Source organism: Triticum aestivum, chromosome 5A (genome assembly GCF_018294505.1).
Source record: "Triticum aestivum cultivar Chinese Spring chromosome 5A, IWGSC CS RefSeq v2.1, whole genome shotgun sequence".
Classification (NCBI taxonomy): domain Eukaryota; kingdom Viridiplantae; phylum Streptophyta; class Magnoliopsida; order Poales; family Poaceae; genus Triticum; species Triticum aestivum.
In genome coordinates, this window is record NC_057806.1 from 320,798,513 (window position 1) to 320,816,989 (window position 18,477).

The 18,477-nt window shown below is 50.5% G+C and overlaps 1 protein-coding gene across 1 annotated transcript; it reads left to right on the forward strand.

The window, feature by feature from the left end:
• The first annotated feature begins 5,344 nt into the window (after positions 1–5,344).
• Positions 5,345–10,428, forward strand: LOC123103140 (ethanolamine-phosphate cytidylyltransferase). The gene is made up of 9 exons (XM_044524637.1): positions 5,345–5,860; positions 6,334–6,569; positions 7,108–7,289; positions 7,939–8,010; positions 8,192–8,259; positions 8,445–8,565; positions 9,389–9,454; positions 9,545–9,667; positions 9,985–10,428. Exons 1-9 carry the CDS (start codon positions 5,535–5,537, stop codon positions 10,054–10,056), a joined length of 1,266 nt encoding a protein of 421 aa, XP_044380572.1. The 5' UTR covers positions 5,345–5,534; the 3' UTR covers positions 10,057–10,428.
• Positions 10,429–18,477: the final 8,049 nt, after the last annotated feature.

Here is an 18,477-nt window from a genome sequence, read left to right on the forward strand (position 1 = left end):
TCACCCGGAACCATTCCGATGTCCAAACATAGTCATCCAATATATCGATCTCTATGTCTCGACCATTTCAAGACTCCTCGTCATGTCCGTAATCATATCCGAGACTCCGAACAATATTCGGTACATCAAAACATATAAACTCATAATACCGATCGTCACCGAACGTTAAGCGTGCGGACCCTACGGGTTCGAGAACTATGTAGACATGACCGAGACACGTCTCTGGTCATTAACCAATAGCGGAACCTGGATGTTCATATTGGCTCCCACATATTCTATGAAGATCTTTATCGGTCAAACCGCATAACGATATACGTTGTTCCCTTTGTCATCGTTATGTTATTTGCCCGAGATTTGATCGCCGGTATCTCAATACCTAGTTCAATGTCGTTACCGACAAGTCTCTTTACTCGTTCCGTAATGCTACATCCCGTAACTAACTCATTAGCTATATTGCTTGCATGGCTTATAGTGATGTACATTATCGAAGGGGGCCTAGAGATACCTCTCCGACAATCGGAGTGACAAATCCTAATCTCGATATATGCCAACTCAACAAACACCATCGGAGACACCTGTAGAGCACCTTTATAATCACCTAGTTACGTTGTGACATTTGGTAGCACACAAAGTGTTCCTCCGGTATTCGGGAGTTGCATAATCTCATAGTCATAGGAACATGTATAAGTTATGGAGAAATCAATAGCAACAAACTAAACGATTATCGTGCTAAACTAACGGATGGGTCAAGTCAATCACATCATTCTATAATGATGTGATCTCGTTAATCAAATGACAACTCATGTCTATGGTTAGAAAACATAACCATCATTGATTGAACGAGCTAGTTAAGTAGAGGCATACTAGTGACATTCTGTTTGTCTATGTATTCACACATGTACTAAGTTTCCGGTGAATACAATTCTAGCATGAATAATAAACATTTATCATGATATAAGGAAATATAAATAACAACTTTATTATTGCCTCTAGGGCATATTTCCTTCACCATCATCCTCTCCGATAAGGTGGATGCACCGCGCACGATCGAGAGACGTGGTGGAGGCGGGTGGCAAGCACCATAGTGTGCGACCATGCCCGACCTTCGGTTGCAACAATGCACCACGATGGACCACACCCGACCCCCGGCTCATGGCAAGCCAGGACCACTCTGTTGTGTTGTTGTTGTCTCAGAATGAAAGGATCGAGAAGACATGGAAGCGGTCGAGGATTCACGTGAGATCCAGATCCTGCAACATACTAGTTGTTATCGTGGGGGAGATTGCAACAGTTGTAAAACCTAAATTATGTACATAGGTTGCACCCCAAACCATTCGATCAAAATAGATCCGACGGCTACAGAGGCGACGAACGCTCGTGTTGTCATTAGTCGGCTGATGGCAAGCGTTCCCCTTATAATACATGTCATCACATGTTTAGTTATCATAGATAAGATTAAAAAACAACCCATTTTTTCTAAATTACATGCCGGACTTAAAATAAAATCGTCTTATCAACCACCGTGCATGCCCTAATTTTATACCTGATGAAGGAAAAGTACTTCTCGAGCATCATCATACTCCTTTCGTTTCATAGTGTACTGCGTATCGATCTTTTGAAAAGTCAAACATTATAAAATTTAACAAAGTTTATGAAGAAAACTATTCATATCTACAATACCATATATACTACTATACATATAAAATATCAAACTACATCTTATATGAATTGAATGATATACACTTTCTCCGTAATCAAATATAAGATGTAAGTATTTGGTATTCTAGATGTAATTTTTTTCATAAACTAGATAAAAAATTATGTGGTTTGACTTAAAAAACACACACACAATATATACATTGTATTTTATCGGATGTCCCCGAAGGAACTATATGCACTGTATTTTGAAACGGAGGGAGGAAGTTGTTAGAGCAACTCCAATGGGGCGACCCATTTTGTCCGTCTGCGTCCGTTTGGGTCGGCGCAAACAAAAGTGGAGGCCCAATGCACCGACCCAAATTCAAATCGCACCGTGCGTCTCCTCGCCGTCTGCCGCGTCCCCACCTGGCGGCCGTCCAACTACGACGGTCAACATTATTTATGACGACCGCCCACCTTGGGCCCACGCGTCAGCGACGACGGTTGTGCTTTTTTAAGCCGGGCGTGCGGTGGGGCCGTCTTCATCCACTGCCACTCGCCCCCGTCCCCATCTGGCCACCCCAGCCCTCACGCCGGCGACAACCCTAGCCACCGCCAGCATGGGCTTTTTCTTCCGCATCGGCAGCAGAGGCAAGGGCAAGGCCCCCGCCCGCCATTCTCCCTCCCTCCCCACCCTCCCCGCACCGACGCACGCTCCCCGGCAGAGGCATCGCATCAATGTGCCGGTGCACCAGGCAGAGTGGCACTGGCAAACACCGCGTGCCTCTGTCGTACCCCGACGCGACGCTGCCGCGTGACTGGCATTTGGATCCGGAGAGGATCCTAGTGCCGGCGGCGCAGCGGACGGCGAGGGCCCATGCGGAGGAGGTGCGACACTGGCAGGCGTTGCTGACGCCGGAGCAGTGTGCCGAACCGCACTGCCGTCGACTCACCCAACTGGACTCGATGGTTCGCCTTTGAGCACGAGGAGGCGAGGCGACGCGGTGTCGACCGCAGCCTGCCGCCGCCCCCGCTCGTCGTCTGCGATGAGGACCTGGAGGCCGAGGCCGCCTACCAGGCGGCCATTAAGGAGAGCGAGGAGGAGGAGCGGTGGAGGAAGGCGGATGAGACGGCTTTCTAGGCTGCCATGGCGGAGGCCATGGCCCTCTCCGCGGGGGACTGCGTCGTGCCGCCGGTGACCCCGCCGTTCCCGCCTAAAGCCGAGCCGGAGGAGCCGGGCCCCTCGAGCGCAACTCCTGGTCCGGAGTAGTGCGCGAGTGGGTCAGCGCTTCGCCGATCTAGCTTGGGGCCACGAATAAGCAGTAGGCAGCCTACCTCGACCACAGACGCCGCGTTCGGCTAGCCGAGGAGCGCCGAGAGGGCGAGCGCTTGCAGATGCTCGAGCGCGAGGCCGAAGAGGAGGCACGCCAGGCCCAGGCAGCGGCGGCGCAGCCCGAGATCGCCGCCCTCTGGGCCGGCCCTACGCCGACGCCGATCGACCTCACCGGCCCCGACGCAGACGCCACCGATGACGAGGACGTCTAGGGCACACGTCGTCTAGTTTTTAGTTTTTTATGTTAATTAATGTAATGTGGACTTTCACCGGCCTTCGTGGCCGGCTTTATGTTTAATTAAATGCATGTGTTTATTTTTAAAATGCCTTTAAACTTTTTTTGACGCGTCGATAAAATGGGTCGGACCAGCGTTGGGCGCTTGCGCCGACCCAAACACAATACCGGGCGTTTGTGTCCTCCGGGCCGACCCAATCGGACAAAAAGCGGAGAAAAGCGTCGTCCGTTTGGGTCGGCCCATTGGAGTTGCTCTTAGGCCAACTCCACCGCGCGACCCCAAACGGACGTCCGTTTTGTCCGGATTCTGTCCGTTTGGGTAGGGCAATGGGTTCGTGTCATGGCGTGTCCTGGGATGCGGTGGCCGTGCGCCCAGTGCGGGGCCGCATCCGTTTGCCCCATCCTGTCTGTCAGGGCCAAAAATGCCCATATTTTCATCAAAACAAGTTTGCACGTCCAAATATTTGTCTGAAAATTAAAATAGTTTTACAACCCAATTGAAATTGTCTATAATAAAATAGTTTTACAACCAAATCGAAATTGTCTCGACTGAACATAAAATGAACCAATACATTTATTAGTTGCCAATGTGATCCCAAACGTGCTCAACCAAGTCATTTAAAGATTCAAATGAGTGTGCCAATCAAATGGATAGTTCTTCCACGCCCAGTGCATACAATCTATGCTGCCAAGCATGCCTCGAAAGCCTCTATCTGGTTGATCGCCAACAATCTCTCTGTATCAGCGGCAGTTGGCTGCCTCAAGTATTCTGGGCCAAACACCTCGATCACAGCCTGGTAGAACTTGTACATTGACATCAGACATGTTGTCTCACTCATACGCACATACTCATCCACCAGATCGCCTGAAATTCCATATGCAAGCATGCGGATGGCCACAGTGCATTTCTGGTAAGAGGAGAATCCAAGCTTGCCAAGGGCATCCGTCTTGCATTCGAAGTATGGGTCATGAGCAACCACTCCCTCTTGGATACAATTGAACACATGCCTTGCTATTTGAAAACGGCGACGAAATTTATCCGGCTTGAAAAGCGGGGTGTTGGAAAAGTAATCGGCATAGAGCAAGGCGTGACCTCTCTTCCTGTTGCAGTTCAGGTTGGGAGCACGACCAAGGACTAACCACATGTATCGAGGAAGCTGCCGTTGAATGTGGTCATGAACGACCAGTGCAGCCACCACAAGATCTTCATCATCTGACGATGAATCGTCCGATAAACAAAGGAAGTGATGGAAGAAAAACCCGTCTCCACTGTCCATACCTTTATGGGCAAAATATCGAACACCTTGCGGTCGTGGTGGCGAAGAGGCCGCGATGATCACCTCGACGCAGCAGGGGTGGTTGCCGGCCTGCTACTGGCCGCATGGGTGGTACATCGCCGACGGTCGTGTCCCCTCTGCCATCGGTAAAGACGGCGTCGACCAAACCTCCTTCGATCGACGGCCAAAACTACGGCGAAAGCGCGGGCGTGATAGCGGCCATGTCAAGACGTGGTTTCGTATGGACGGCCGGGGGGCTGCACGGTGAGGAGGCGGCCGGAGGATAGCGGCGGCGCCGGCGGCGGGGCGGGGCGGGGAGAGAGGGTGGAAGTGATAGCGGAGGGACTGCTAGTGTCCCCGACAGGCGGGCCACGGGAGGGGACAAGGGCGTTCGTCGAGGCCGTCCGCGCGCGTCCGTTTCACCCCAAACGGAGCGCAAGTTTGGGCCGAAGATGGGTTGGAAACGGACGGAATCCGGACATTTATCCGTTTAAGACCGCGAGTTAGGCCGTGCTATTCGTTCATTTTACCCAAATAGACGCATCCGAACAAGATGGGGGCGCGCGGTGGAATGGGCCTTAAAAGCCAGGTGTCGAGCATCGGAAAAGTGCATCGGCGTTCGGGCGTTGAATCAACGGTGAAGGCGACCGTACATCGGGTCGACAAAATATCCTGAATCGACAGCAACCATGGCGGGAAGTCGGCAAGAGCAAGACCCTCCGTACCGACGCGTGTGCCGACCATGATAGCTCCTCTAGGCTATGGCGCACCGACGCGTGCGTGGAGGGACCACTGACACATCGGTCCCACGCGACAGAGGCTCCCGCCTCCCTGCTAAACCGCAGCCCGCTACGCACACGCGGCAAAGCTACACCGGAACCGCATTCGCAGCCCGCTTTCCTCGCCGCCAGCACCACCACGCCTCCTCAACTTCCCATGGTGGTTGCCCCCCGAGCCGCACGCCCCAACCACCCCTAACCCTAGATCCCGCCACACCCACCCCCGCACACGCACACGCACTCTCACTCTCCCACTCCGCCTGCCTGTCACTATGGAGGTCGGGAGCAGCAAGGCCAGGCTGGCGGTGGCGTGCGCGATCGGCGGGATCGTGCTGGGCGCGGCCGTCGTGGCGCTCCACGTCGCCGGGCCCGTGGCCGTCCCGGGGCTGCCCCCACTCGACGCGCTTCGGCGCCGGTTCCGCCGCCGCCGCCGCCCCGTGCGCGTCTACATGGACGGCTGCTTCGACATGATGCACTACGGCCACTGCAACGCGCTGCGCCAGGCGCGCGCGCTCGGCGACCAGCTCGTCGTCGGCGTCGTCAGCGACGACGAGATCACCGTCAACAAGGGGCCGCCCGTCACGCCGCTCAACGAGAGGTGGGTCGTTAATTACCCCGTCCCTTTGTGTAGCGGCTGTCGCCTTTTCAACTCCCACACGTGGTGAGGTGTTCTCACGCATCCACGCAGCTTGCTCCAGCATTTCATTGCGTTTTTTTTTGTATATTAACCCCCGACCGAGTAGATGCTACGATGTTAACGCTTGAACTATGTTCGGTCTGTAGATATTGCTGGAGAAACAATTGCTGTATGGCACGAGAAATTTGAATTGTACAATTTGTTTTCCATTTATGATATTAAATGGATTTAGGGGCACTGGATAGACTGTAATAATGCGCCTAAATATACGAATAGTAAATGTGTGTGCAAATTATGTACACTTAACTTACATTTTTTCCACTTCCCACTAATTATCCTATAAACTCTCATGTAACTAACGCTGTGGGTGGTATGCACAATGGTAACAATTTGCAGTTTGTTATTTCTTATGTTTCCTTTTCTGTGTAACACAGAATGGTGATGGTGGGCGCAGTGAAATGGGTGGATGATGTCATTCCAGATGCGCCATATGCCATAACCGAAGACTTCATGAACAAGCTATTCACCGAGTATAATATAGATTACATCATCCATGGCGACGATCCTTGTCTGCTCCCAGATGGCACCGACGCATATGCCCTTGCCAAAAATGCTGGCAGATATAAGCAGATTAAAAGAACCGAGGGAGTGTCAACAACAGACATTGTCGGTATGGATTCTGCTTTTGTTTTCTGTTCCTGTACTTTACTGTTGACGTTTGCTTTATCATAACAAAATTGGAGTCTGAAACTTCTGTGGCAAGCGGATATCTAGGCTCTAGTTCTGAGTTGCAATTATCTTTGAGAACCAAATCTTATAGTGATCTCCGATACTGCAATTGATTCTTGATCAACTAGAAACCTATTTGTTGACGAGACTATCATTCACTAGATTATCTTTCTCGATTTCTTGTGGTGCTCCACTTTTATAAAGCACTCGAAATAGTGCCATATTATTAAGAGCGTAAGGAAGGAACAATCGAATAAGTTGTCCCCAAGAGTCACCCTTTTCTTGTTCCAGGCATCACATCCAACATAAAGTTGCTGCTATATAATTATTCTATTTACTGGCCAGGATGCTATGGGCGCATGGAATACACTTTTATCTTGAATTTTGGGAACCGGTGAATTGATCATTTATAGTAAAGAAACTGCTTATGGCAGTGAAAATATTTATTCTCACTGTGAAATCATCTTTTTTCATTGCAGGAAGAATGCTTCTTTGTGTTAGAGAGAGATCAGTTTCTGATAGGCACAACCACTCTTCACTACAGAGGCAATTCAGTTCTGGGCATGGTCAGAAGGTTGATGATAGTGGGTCTGGAAGTGGAACTAGAATATCTCATTTTCTTCCTACGTCTCGGCGGATAGTTCAGTTCTCAAATAGCAGGGTATAACTTTCTCATGAATTGAATATTGTTTATGTTCTTTGATGAATATTCCACGAGGCACCACAGCATGGCTTAGCAGTTGGCACCTAGTCTTGATCTTAGAAGCAACTTCTAGGTATCACTATCTATATTAGTCCCTCTGAAAACGGCACTTTTTTCATGGTGGGATTGTGTGAGAGAGTGCTACCTTGAGTTCCTCTTGTAGTTCAAAGGCATGTGCTAAATACCCGTTGGAAAGTCAGTTTTTTTTTATGTTCATGTAGTTTTTTGACATAATAAAGATATTTTCTTCGGTGGGAGGGAGTACAGAGCGCCTGCTCTAGTGTTAACTTGTGCCCTGTTGATTAGTCGATTGTGATCGATTGCGGAAGTGTGGCAGCAATAGGTGAATTGTTTAATAGTACTTCGACAAGTTCAGAGGCGATTGTCGCATCCACAATAAAGAATCCAATCCTTGAAAGTATCAGAAAAAAACCATATGTTTGTTATTGAGTTATCTATTACATGAGCATACAGTGTAACTGTATGTTTGTTTCATTTCTGTAAATGTGGTGATAATAAGTGCTTTTTAACTGAATAAAACCGTCTCCCTCTTTCCAAACTTTTGCTACAGTTCATTCTGTGTTGACTGTAAGCTTTACCAATGTAGGGTCCAGGACCAGATTCTCGGATAGTTTACATAGATGGTGCATTTGATCTGTTCCATGCTGGGCATGTTGAGGTAAATACAAGAAGGAAAACATCATCTGTCTCAGCATTCAGCCGCACTTCCCATATTGGCATGTTGGCTCTACTTATATTTTTTCTTCTTATTGCAAGGAAGCAATCAAGCAAACTGAACTTTCCTTTCCAAATTATAGCACTGCAAACTTTCTTTTGTATTTATAGTTTCTTCTACGTAGATATTGCGACTTGCTCGAGGGCTTGGAGATTTCTTGCTTGTTGGTATTCACACGGATCAGACCATAAGGTAATATACGATGGTTGCTTCCTCTTTTCTTCTTCCAATCCTTTATGAGGTACAATATGTGTACGGTTTATTCAATTGTCCAAGTTTACAATGTGCATTTGTTTTGAAGCCTACCATCTCTACTCAGTTCATTCAACATTATATTCAGTCTAGATTTTGCTGCTGATGTTTATTATATTGGTTAGTTCTACACGAGGACCACATCGCCCAATCATGAATCTTCATGAGCGAAGTTTGAGTGTCCTAGCCTGCCGTTATGTTGATGAAGTAATCATTGGTGCTCCATGGGACATTTCAAAAGACATGGTGAGTTGTAGTTGTCTACTCTACTCTAAACCATGACATTATCTTATTGTAGTATAAAATGCTTGATGCATTCGTTGTACTATTTCCTTGAACACTGCACTTAAGAGTTAAGACTACTCATTGAGTGCCCACACTCTGCTAAGGATAAGAAACATGTATCCTAGCACGTTGAGCCGTCTTTGTAAGGCTCGGTCAGTCTGCCTTCTCCCCGGCCTCACCTATGCTGGGCTTCTGCCTCAGCAGCTGTGCTTGGTCTACCCACCATGTCAGTGGCTTTGCTGCTGCGCCTGGTTGCGCTTCAGTGTGATACTTGTCATGATTTGTGTTGAAGTATTTATTTGCTGAGAGTTGTTTTTTCTTCCAAAATAGTCTTCTAGCTCTTTAAAGGAGGTAGAAACGTAGAACAGGGAGGTGGGAGGGGTAAATAAACCACTGTGATTATTGTAGCCACTGCCACCACCAACTCTACTATTTGTAGTACCAATTACTAAACGGATACATTCGTACACACATTGTATAGAACATGACACTTACGCTGTACCAATAGAACTCACAATTCCACAGGAAGTATTAAATTTGAATACGTGCTGGCTTAGCTTGGTCCCAAGTTTTACTTTGGTGGCACGAGTTTTTTCACAAGATAGCATAGTGTCAGTAGACATTCTTTCTTTCTTGGCTTGGTCCCAAAGTTTAGGTATTTCAGCTAGATTTGAGGATTGAACCAAATTATTTAAAATCATGAGCTGCAATTTTAGCTACGAATATCAGGTTATATTTGTGGGGGTTTATGCCAGGAGTTCTCTAACTTCATTTTTCTTTGCAGATTACAACATTTAATATTTCATTAGTCGTTCAAGGAACAATTGCTGAGAACATGGATTTTGCGAAGGTAATCACATAGTTTTTTTTCCAATAATATTTCTTAGAAAATCCTAATGTGGAACATAACATTCTTTATTTACTATGGCCACTCGTGCAGGACGAGTCACATCCATATGCTGTCCCAATGGATATGGGTATTTTCCGCAGATTGGAAAGCCCTTTGGATATCACTACTAGTACTATTATAAGGAGGATAGTTTCTAACCATGAAGCCTACCAGGTAACTACCGTAGTGTTGTATCAGATTGCTGGGCTGAATTTGGTCTCTTATCAATAATGTGATTTTTCTTTTGTCTTCTTATCAATAATGTGCACACGTGAGCTGTTTTATACTGATGTTATGATAATGAATTGATGTTCTGGTGAAGCTTTCTCCTGTGTGTAGTTTTGTACTTGTGTACATTAAATATTTGTCTCCTGGGACCAATATTTCCTGCTATGTCTTATGCTCTGTTGTTTGATGTGGTTCCCATTTATGCTGGTCCATTGATCTGGTGTGGTTTTTACTCACTTTTTCTGTGGTGTTGCTTTGTGCAGAAGCGGAATGAAAAGAAGGAAGCCAGTGAAAAGAAGTACTACGAGAGTAAAAACTTTGTCAATGGAGAGTAGTTTGTGAACATACATTTTGAGATGCTAATACCCCGTCACAAATGCAACCAACCATCAGGTGTTCCACAGGTTTATTGTTTATGTTATCTTTGTCATGTTGATGATATAGGCTTAGGTAGCTTGTGATGCAACCACGCCTAGTGAGATTGAGGCAGTGGTGGTGTGCTGGAGGGGGAAGATGTTTCCTCCGTCCACCTTCAGTCTCCATCTTTCCTGGCTAGGGCCCCTGTTTATGGGCCTTCGCTGCCTGCTGTTACCACAAGTTGTAGTTGTGGCCTGTAGTTTCATAACTGTGGTACAGTATGAATGTTAGGTTAAATAACTATTTGCTGTTGTTGCTTTATTTATGCCTCCCGATATATGCGGGCACCATATGCAGTCCTTTTCGGAGAGTCCTCTTCTGATCTTGAGCTGAAAAATGGACTAACTGATATTGTACGTGTGGGTCGGTGATAGCAACTGCGGTCTGATGGTACACCTGGATGAATGGTTCCAACGTCGGTTGGTGACATCTCGGTATCTGATGGTATCATGATGTGGATATGCAGATCACTGAATCTTGACAAAATGGTCGCTAGCAGGAACACTGGAAGGCTGCCAAGTTGCCGCGCTTTGCTGGTTCAGCCTGGTGCACGTTGGTCGCCATGGATGAAAGGGATGTGCTACCTGTGATCTCCAGACAGCACATCTGGGCATGCTCTCCTGTGAGCGACCTACACTGTTTCTAGCCATTGTTTTGCCTCCCTACTCTATCTCGCTCTCATTTGGATCTAGAAACCTGTTGCTTAGTTTTTTGAGTGGCTATGGGCACGCCGCGTGAGTCGGTGAACTGGAGTGTCTATTTCGTGTGGGAAATCATTTCGCTTTCTTCCTGGGAAGATCTATTTATGGACGTGCTGCTATATTTGGCCTCACAAACTAAGATTTGTGCACCTCATTTGCATCCGGGGACATGGATCACTCTGGGGAGAGGATGTCCGCACCCACGCCCACGCTCCTGCGGCGCGCTACTCCGGCGGCCGCAGCCACCGCCGCCGCTGCTGCCCCGCTCCAGATCAGCCCGCAGGCCAGCCCCCCGTTGTCCCCGCTCCTCCCGCCGGGCTTTCCGTGGCCTCTCGTGCGGCGAGGCACTCCTGCCGACCCGTGTCCGCCGCTGCTGGCACCGTGCTTATCAGATCTGGGTTCGCCGCCACGGCGACCCGCTTCCTCTGATCCCTCCTACGTCGCTGACTCCCAGCTGGCGACCTCCGATGCGGAGGGAGGCGAGGTTCTGCAGCGCTCGGTTTGCTTTGCCTTGAATGCTGTCGTGCTGGATTCAACTCCTCCCCTCCCCATTCAAGGCGCGCACAGGCCATGCCTCAAGACTGCTCCTGCAGGCGCCTTCAAGAGCTGCCGGCGTCCGACGCGGACGTCGCGTCGCTCGAGTCCCGAGCCTGCCGCGTCTCCCGGCGTCTACTCCGAGGATGGTTGGCAACTCGTCAAGGCGCCGTACTGGTGGCGTGCGCTGCCCAGCTACCAGCATTCAAAGCAGAGGAGGGTCTCTGCTTCTTATTCCCCTTCAACGGGAAGAAGTTTCGTCCACCACCGCTTCCGCACCTGCCATCGATGCCTCGAGGTCGGCCACTGCAAAATTGACTGCCGAAATCCTTTTAGGTGCCGGACGTGCAAGCAGTGTGGCCACCGCGCCCGTGACTGCAACGCCTCACCCGTCCCCTCGCCCTCGCTCTCACCAGCTGCGTCGACCGCATCGCCGAGGTCTCCACCGACCTGTGCCGCTCCGCCTCGGTCGCCAGAGTCTTCACCGACCCAAGCCTCGCCGCCCACCGCGATGCCGCTCGTTGGAGACCCATCGTTGCGCCCTGAGGAGGGGCATGTGGTCATCACCTCCACCTAGGCCATGGAAGACAGCGCCGTCAACCTCTCCACCCTGGGTGCGCTGGTGTGGCTTGGAGGGAGTCGACCACGCATCAACGCCGAGGAGGTCAGGAACGCCATCGCCACCAAATTCGTCATCAACCGCAACTTCATCAAGGTGGTGCCGCACTATCCAGAGGATTTCTTCGTCCTCTTCTCCCACCAGCACCACCGCGACCTAGTCACCGCCTCGCCGGGCCGCTTCAACCACGGCGGGCTGGACTTCCACACCGCCAAATGGAGGCCGGAGGCACACGCTGATCTGGTGGAGGCGTACTACCATGTTCACCTGTGCATTGAAAATCTGCCGCTCAACGCATGGTGCAACGAGGTGGCAACCCAAGTGCTCGGCCCCGACACTTTCCTGCACTACTTCGACATCGCCACAGTCAAGAGAGATGACGCCTCCTCCCTCGACCTTTGGGCATGGTCTGCCAACCCCTCCGCCATCCCCAAGGTTCTCCGGCTGACGGTCACTAACAACCAGCCGGCGGGCTACAGCAACGGCCCAAGCGCTGCCGTTGGCCGGCGTGGGCTCAAGCGGCGCGTCCTGGTTCACCTCAACCTGGTTGAGGATTTCACCCCCGACGCCAATGGCAACATCCCCCGCCGGCCTCGTTCCTCGCATCCGTTCACCTTTCGCTATGGGGTCATCGATGGTGAATCCAGGATGCGGGACAGAATGGAGGTAGCTGGGAGACGTCACGACAGCCACGACCGCGACCACGACAGGGATCGCGACCACGACCGCGACAGAAGAGACGACGACCGTGACCGTGGCCGCCGTGGGCGCGACGAGCGCCCTTCCTCCTGGCGAGAGCGCTTCTTCCGGAGCAGGTCTCGCGCCCCTGAGCGTCGCCATGACGATGGGCGCCGAGACAGCAGAGAGGACCGCCGGGACGACCGTAGCTGTCAAGGGCGACGTCGCCGTCACGAGGCCCCCGACGCGCGCTCCATCGACAACAAGCTGGTCCAGCGCCTCTCGGACGGCGCCGTCATCCCAGCCTCTGGTAGACGCGGCCGTCGCCGCCCTGCGGACTGCCCGACACGCCCTGGGCGCTCTGGGGGGGAGGCTGCTAGCCCGGTCAACGAAGACACCCGTGGCCGCTCGCCCCCTTCCTCGCCACGCTCGACCTCCTGTGATGTGATTCAGCTCACCTCCGTGCCAGGCCAGGTCTCTTGGCTGCGGTGGATCGCTCCCTGTTTCGACACCAAGCAACGACAGGCAGCTGTGTGCCCTGCTCTGGCGACGCCAACACCTCCCCGTACCACGACCCTGGACATCATCGAGATCATCCCGTCCTCTCCTGTAGTGCAAGACAGTGGAGCTGCTGCTCCATCTCCTTCCTCCGAAGCTGAGGCTGAGCCGGTCACCCCGATCTTTGTCCCGGCTGTCAGCCCGGTTGCTGGCAATGCGGGGACACCGCCGTGCTCTCCCCTGTTTGTCGCCTGCCAGCCATCCCTGCTCGCTGCACCAAGCTCGCCCTCCCCAAGGCCAAGACCACCGACAAGGAGAAGGAAGACGCTGGCTGGAGTCGTAGGCTTCAACCTTACTCGCTCCAGCCCTCGTCTCCAAGCCAAGGGGAGAAAGATGCCGATTGCGAAGATGGCGGAGAAGCTGCTATGCCAGCGCATGGGCGTCGTGGATGAAGGCCAACAAGTCACAGATGAAGCCATTGACAAATTTGTGGCCATGTTCCAAGGGCAACTCCCTGACATCACAGTGGCAGCTCTCCGGGCGTTGTTCAACCTCGACTGTGACTTGGCGCAAGCCGTCGAGGATGCCCTGGTGGCTCATGGTGGTGAGGCGGGTCCGGAGCTGCAGGCGGTGATGGGGGACGCGTCCGGCTCGGCGGAGTGACTGGAGCGTTTGCAGCCCCTGTAGAAGAAGTGCTCTAGTTTCCATGATAGTGTCAACCCCTCTTCTTATGTGTGTGTACGCCTGTTTGCAATCGTCGACGTCGGCGTCTGCTATCTGCTGCCTTGGCGAGGCTTTTGTGCCGATTAGTTTGTCTCGTTTCAGTATGTGTGAGCTGAATGTTGAGTGCCAGGCTGATGTTTGCTTTGTTGTGGCCAACTGCTACTTCACTTCTGATGTATCCCAAGTTTCCCATGATAAATCAAAACCTTAGTATTCTAAGCTGGAATGTCCGAGGCCTAAATTGTCCTGGCCGTCGATCAACAATCCGAGAAACAATCCTCGCTACTCCATGTCATTTGGTCTGTCTGCAGGAGACCAAGATAGAGCTTGTCGACCCTTTCACCGCTTCATACCTGGGAGGTCAAAGATTAAAGAATTTTGCCCAGCGTCCTGCTAATGGTACACGGGGTGGCATCTTGCTTCTTTGGGATAACGATGTTGTGGACGTGAAGGATGTTTCCATCGGAGTCTTCTTCCTCTCCTGCAACGTCACGATCAAAGAATCCAATACAATCTTTAAGCTAACAACGGTCTATGGACCAACAAGAAGCAACCTGAAGGATGCTTTCTTCCAGGAGTTGGTCGGCGAAAAACCTCCCCATGGCTCAAAGTGGCTTGTCTCTGGTGACTTTAATCAGATATACCGTGCCAGAGACAAGAATAGAGCAAACGTCGACCGGAGTAGACTTGTCCGCTTCCGCAATGCACTGAACACTTGTGAGCTCAAAGAGATTCATTTACAAAACAGAAAATACACTTGGAGTAATGAACGGAGTGACCCCACCTTAAGCAAGCTCGACTCTTTCTTCTGTAATGAAGATTGGGACCTCGATTTTGGCACTCACCTTCTACACGCGCTCTCGTCTTCATTGTCCGATCACTGCCCCCTCCTCCTCGCAAATGACAACGGCCCGAAGAGATCAAAGTCCTTCCGCTTTGAAAACTTTTGGATCAAAATGCCTGGGTTCAAGGAGGTTGTCCAGGAAGCTTGGAATAAGGATAGTAACCACACTGATCCTTACCACATCCTTTTTCACAAGCTAAAAGAAACTAGTCAAAAATTGAGGAGATGGAGCAAGACGATCTTTGCGCATTCTAAGGTGCAATTCCACATGGCTCTGGAAGTCATCCTTCGTCTGGATGTGGCTCAAGAACTCCGGCCCCTTAGCTCTGACGAGCGAGATTTACGGAAACGCCTCAAACGGAAGGTGGTGGCCCTGGCCATTATGGACCGTGCGCGGAAGCGACAAAGCTCGCGAATTACCAACCTCAAAGATGGAGACGCCAACACTCGTTTTTTCCACCTTCGGGTCAATCATAGAAGAAGGAAGAACTTCATCCACCGCCTCAAGCACAACGGTGGATGGGTTACTGCCCATGACCATAAGAAGTCCATCATTCAAGAGCACTTCGCGAAGGTCACAAAACGCGGTCAGCCGCGTCACACCGATTTCAACTGGGCCAACATCCCGGCCCCTGAGTGCGACCTCGCGGACCTTGGCGCGGCCTTCACGGAGGAGGAGGTGAAAAAGGCAATCTTTGATCTTCCCAGCGACAAAGCGCCTGGACCCGATGGCTTCTCAGGGGCCTTTTTCAAGGAATGTTGGGAAATCATAAAAGGTGATATCATGCTCATGGTCAACCACTTCTCCAACCTACGCTCTAAAAATTTGCACTGGCTCAACTCTGCAAACATTACTCTCGTTCCAAAGAAGGATGGGGCGGAATCCATCTCTGACTTTCGCCCCATTAGCCTCATCCATGCTATCGCGAAGATAATTGCCAAGATGATGGCTACCCGGATGACTCCACATATGCACGACCTTGTCTCAAATGCCCAGAGTGCTTTCATAAAAAAGAGAAGCATCCACGACAACTTCATGTATGTCAGAAATTTGGCGAGAAAATTGCATCGAAAAAACAGCCCGACTCTCCTATTCAAGCTTGATATCAAGAAGGCATTTGACTCTGTGCGTTGGGACTTTCTCATGGATCTTCTCCAACATCTTCGCTTCCCGGTCAGATTTCGGGATTGGGTCGCTGCTTTGCTGTCCACGTCCACCTCGAGAGTGTTGATCAACGGGGTGCTGGGAGACCCTCTGAAGCATGGATGCGGCCTTCGGCAGGGTGACCCGCTGTCTCCCCTTCTTTTTGTCCTCGCCATTGATCCACTCCATCATCTCCTTAGCAAGGCCACTGCCCAAGGGCATCTTCATCCCCTGTATGGTACAACCCCAACCGTTCGAGCTTCGCTTTACGCTGATGATGCTGCCATCTTTGTCAAACCAATTAAGGAGGATATACAATTCTTGGCTGCCACTCTGGTTTCATTTGGAGAGGTGACCGGTCTTGTCACCAACTGTGCTAAAAGTCTTGTTGCCCCTATTCGATGTGATGGTGTAAATCTGGACGACATTCTCCATGCTTTTCCGGCAGTCCGTTCGTCATTTCCGATGCGTTATCTTGGCCTTCCTCTGTCTGTTAAGCGTCTCAAGAGAATCCATCTCCAGCATCTTGAAGATAAGATCGCGGGCAAGCTCCCTTCTTGGCAAGGGAGACATGTGGCTGCTGCAGGCCGAACGGTTCTTGTCAAGGCTGTTCTAACGGCCATCGCAATATATCATCTCACTCCTCTTGACATACCGGTGGAGGTCCTTCAGAAAATTGATAGCATCCGCCGTGCATATCTTTGGGCGGGCACGGACAAGGTTTCTGGAGGGAAATGCAAGGTAAACTGGGACCTCGCTTGCAAACCAAAGAACAAGGGCGGCTCGGGAGTGCTTAATCTGAACAAATTTGCTAGGGCCCTGAGACTTCGGTGGTTATGGTTTGAGTGGAAAGATAAGAGCAAGCCATGGATTGGCATGGGACTGCCATGCACGGATGACGACCGTCACTTCTTTGCGGCGGCCACTACAGTCACTGTTGGAAATGGAAGGACAGCGATGTTCTGGAACTCATCTTGGCTAGGAGGATTGTGCCCCTGTGACATAGCTCCCGGGCTCTACAACCTCTCTCGCAAGAAAAACTCCTCGGTTCAGCAAGCTATGGCCAGCAACCAATGGATTGCGAATATTGACAGCTCCAATGGCCTCTCCCTTGAACACATCCAACAGTTTGCTAACCTTTGGGACAAACTAGCAACAGTGGCCCTCGATGACGACGTTGAAGACTCAATTATTTGGAAGTTCACCAAAGATGGGATATATTCTGCATCCTCGGCTTACAAGGCTCAATTTGAAGGCCTCACCACCTCGGACCTTGTCCATTCGGTGTGGACGGTGTGGGCGCCCCCTCGGTGCAAGTTTTTTGCTTGGCTCGTTCTTCAAGATAGGATTTGGACTTCGGACCGCTTGAGCCGCCGTGGTTGGCCTAATTGCGGTCTATGCCCTCTTTGCAAGCAAACCCAAGAAACCGCGGCTCATCTGCTTTTCCAGTGCCGCTACACCATGCGCATTTGGAATGACGTCCTCCCATGGCTCGGCATGCATCACATCACCACGTCTACCTGGGTGACAAGGGCTTCGGTCAGAGAATGGTGGAACGCTAACCTGCAGATCCGTCTCAGCTCGCCCAAGGCGCTCGCCTCCCTCATGATGCTCATCTCTTGGGAGGTTTGGTTGGAGCGCAATGCTAGAGTCTTCCGCAACTCAGCGGCCCCTTCCATGACCATCATCAGCAAAATCAAGCAGGAGGTATCGCTTTGGGCTTTGGCTGGAGCGAAGCATTTGGGTGGTGTAATGCCGCGAGAGTAGTCCTTTTTTCACCGCTTTGCGGTTTCTGTCTAAAACTTTCTCCCTTAATCAATGAAATGGCAAGTCTTTTGCCTCGTTTCAAAAAAAAAAAAAATTTGCATCCGGGATCGGAGTTTGGTTTCTGAATAATGGAGCGGGGTAGCAGTAGTAACAGGCAAAACCAATAAGGTGTGGGGCAAGCTGAAGATCCAGCTGCCGCATGTTCCAGCGACCGCCCCTGACAGAGACTCCCCTAGAGCTGGAGAGATTGGATGGTCACTTGCATTGCATCTGAATGTATTTTGTTTCATTCATCATGGGCCCCAGAAAAATGGAATCCTCAGTCACTCCAGTTTTCTGTCTCTCCCTTGCAATTGTGGGTGGATCTTGTAAGTTGCTAGTAGGCTGGATGATCTTTTGATAGATACTGGAGATTTGGAGCCGCTTGATGAATCGCTGCTGTGTAGGTTGTTACATACGGCGTCTTTTAACGTGATCATGCCGCATGCACTGCTGCGCCCAAGTCTGATGCCATGATGGCTATGTGCTACCCGTGAGCTCTGTCCAATTGTTCCGACATGATTAGTTTGATGTACCTCCGTCGGGGTTTGTCCGGGTTTATTGGTCTTCAACGTATTTTGTGTCAAATTTTAACCATATATTTGATGCAGATTTGACTAATAAAATCTAAGTTGTATGCCACAAAAGTTATATTGTTGGATTTATATTCGAAAATGGATTCCAAGTATATTTTGGTAGTTAAATTAATGGTCAATTCTTGACTCAAAAAACACCGGGGACTAATAAACCTAGATAGAGGTAGTAGCTTTGGGCTACTCCAGCGCGGATCAT

What these genes read in the sequence shown, in the direction of transcription:
- LOC123103140 (XM_044524637.1), top strand. Translation starts at nt 5,535, where the DNA reads ATGGAGGTCGGGAGCAGCAAGGCCAGGCTGGCGGTGGCGTGCGCGATC. An exon ending in GTCAACAACAGACATTGTCG is followed by an intron (nt 6,570 to 7,107) that starts GTATGGATTCTG and finishes TTTTCATTGCAG; the next exon opens with GAAGAATGCTTCTTTGTGTT. An exon ending in AGAACATGGATTTTGCGAAG is followed by an intron (nt 9,455 to 9,544) that starts GTAATCACATAG and finishes CCACTCGTGCAG; the next exon opens with GACGAGTCACATCCATATGC.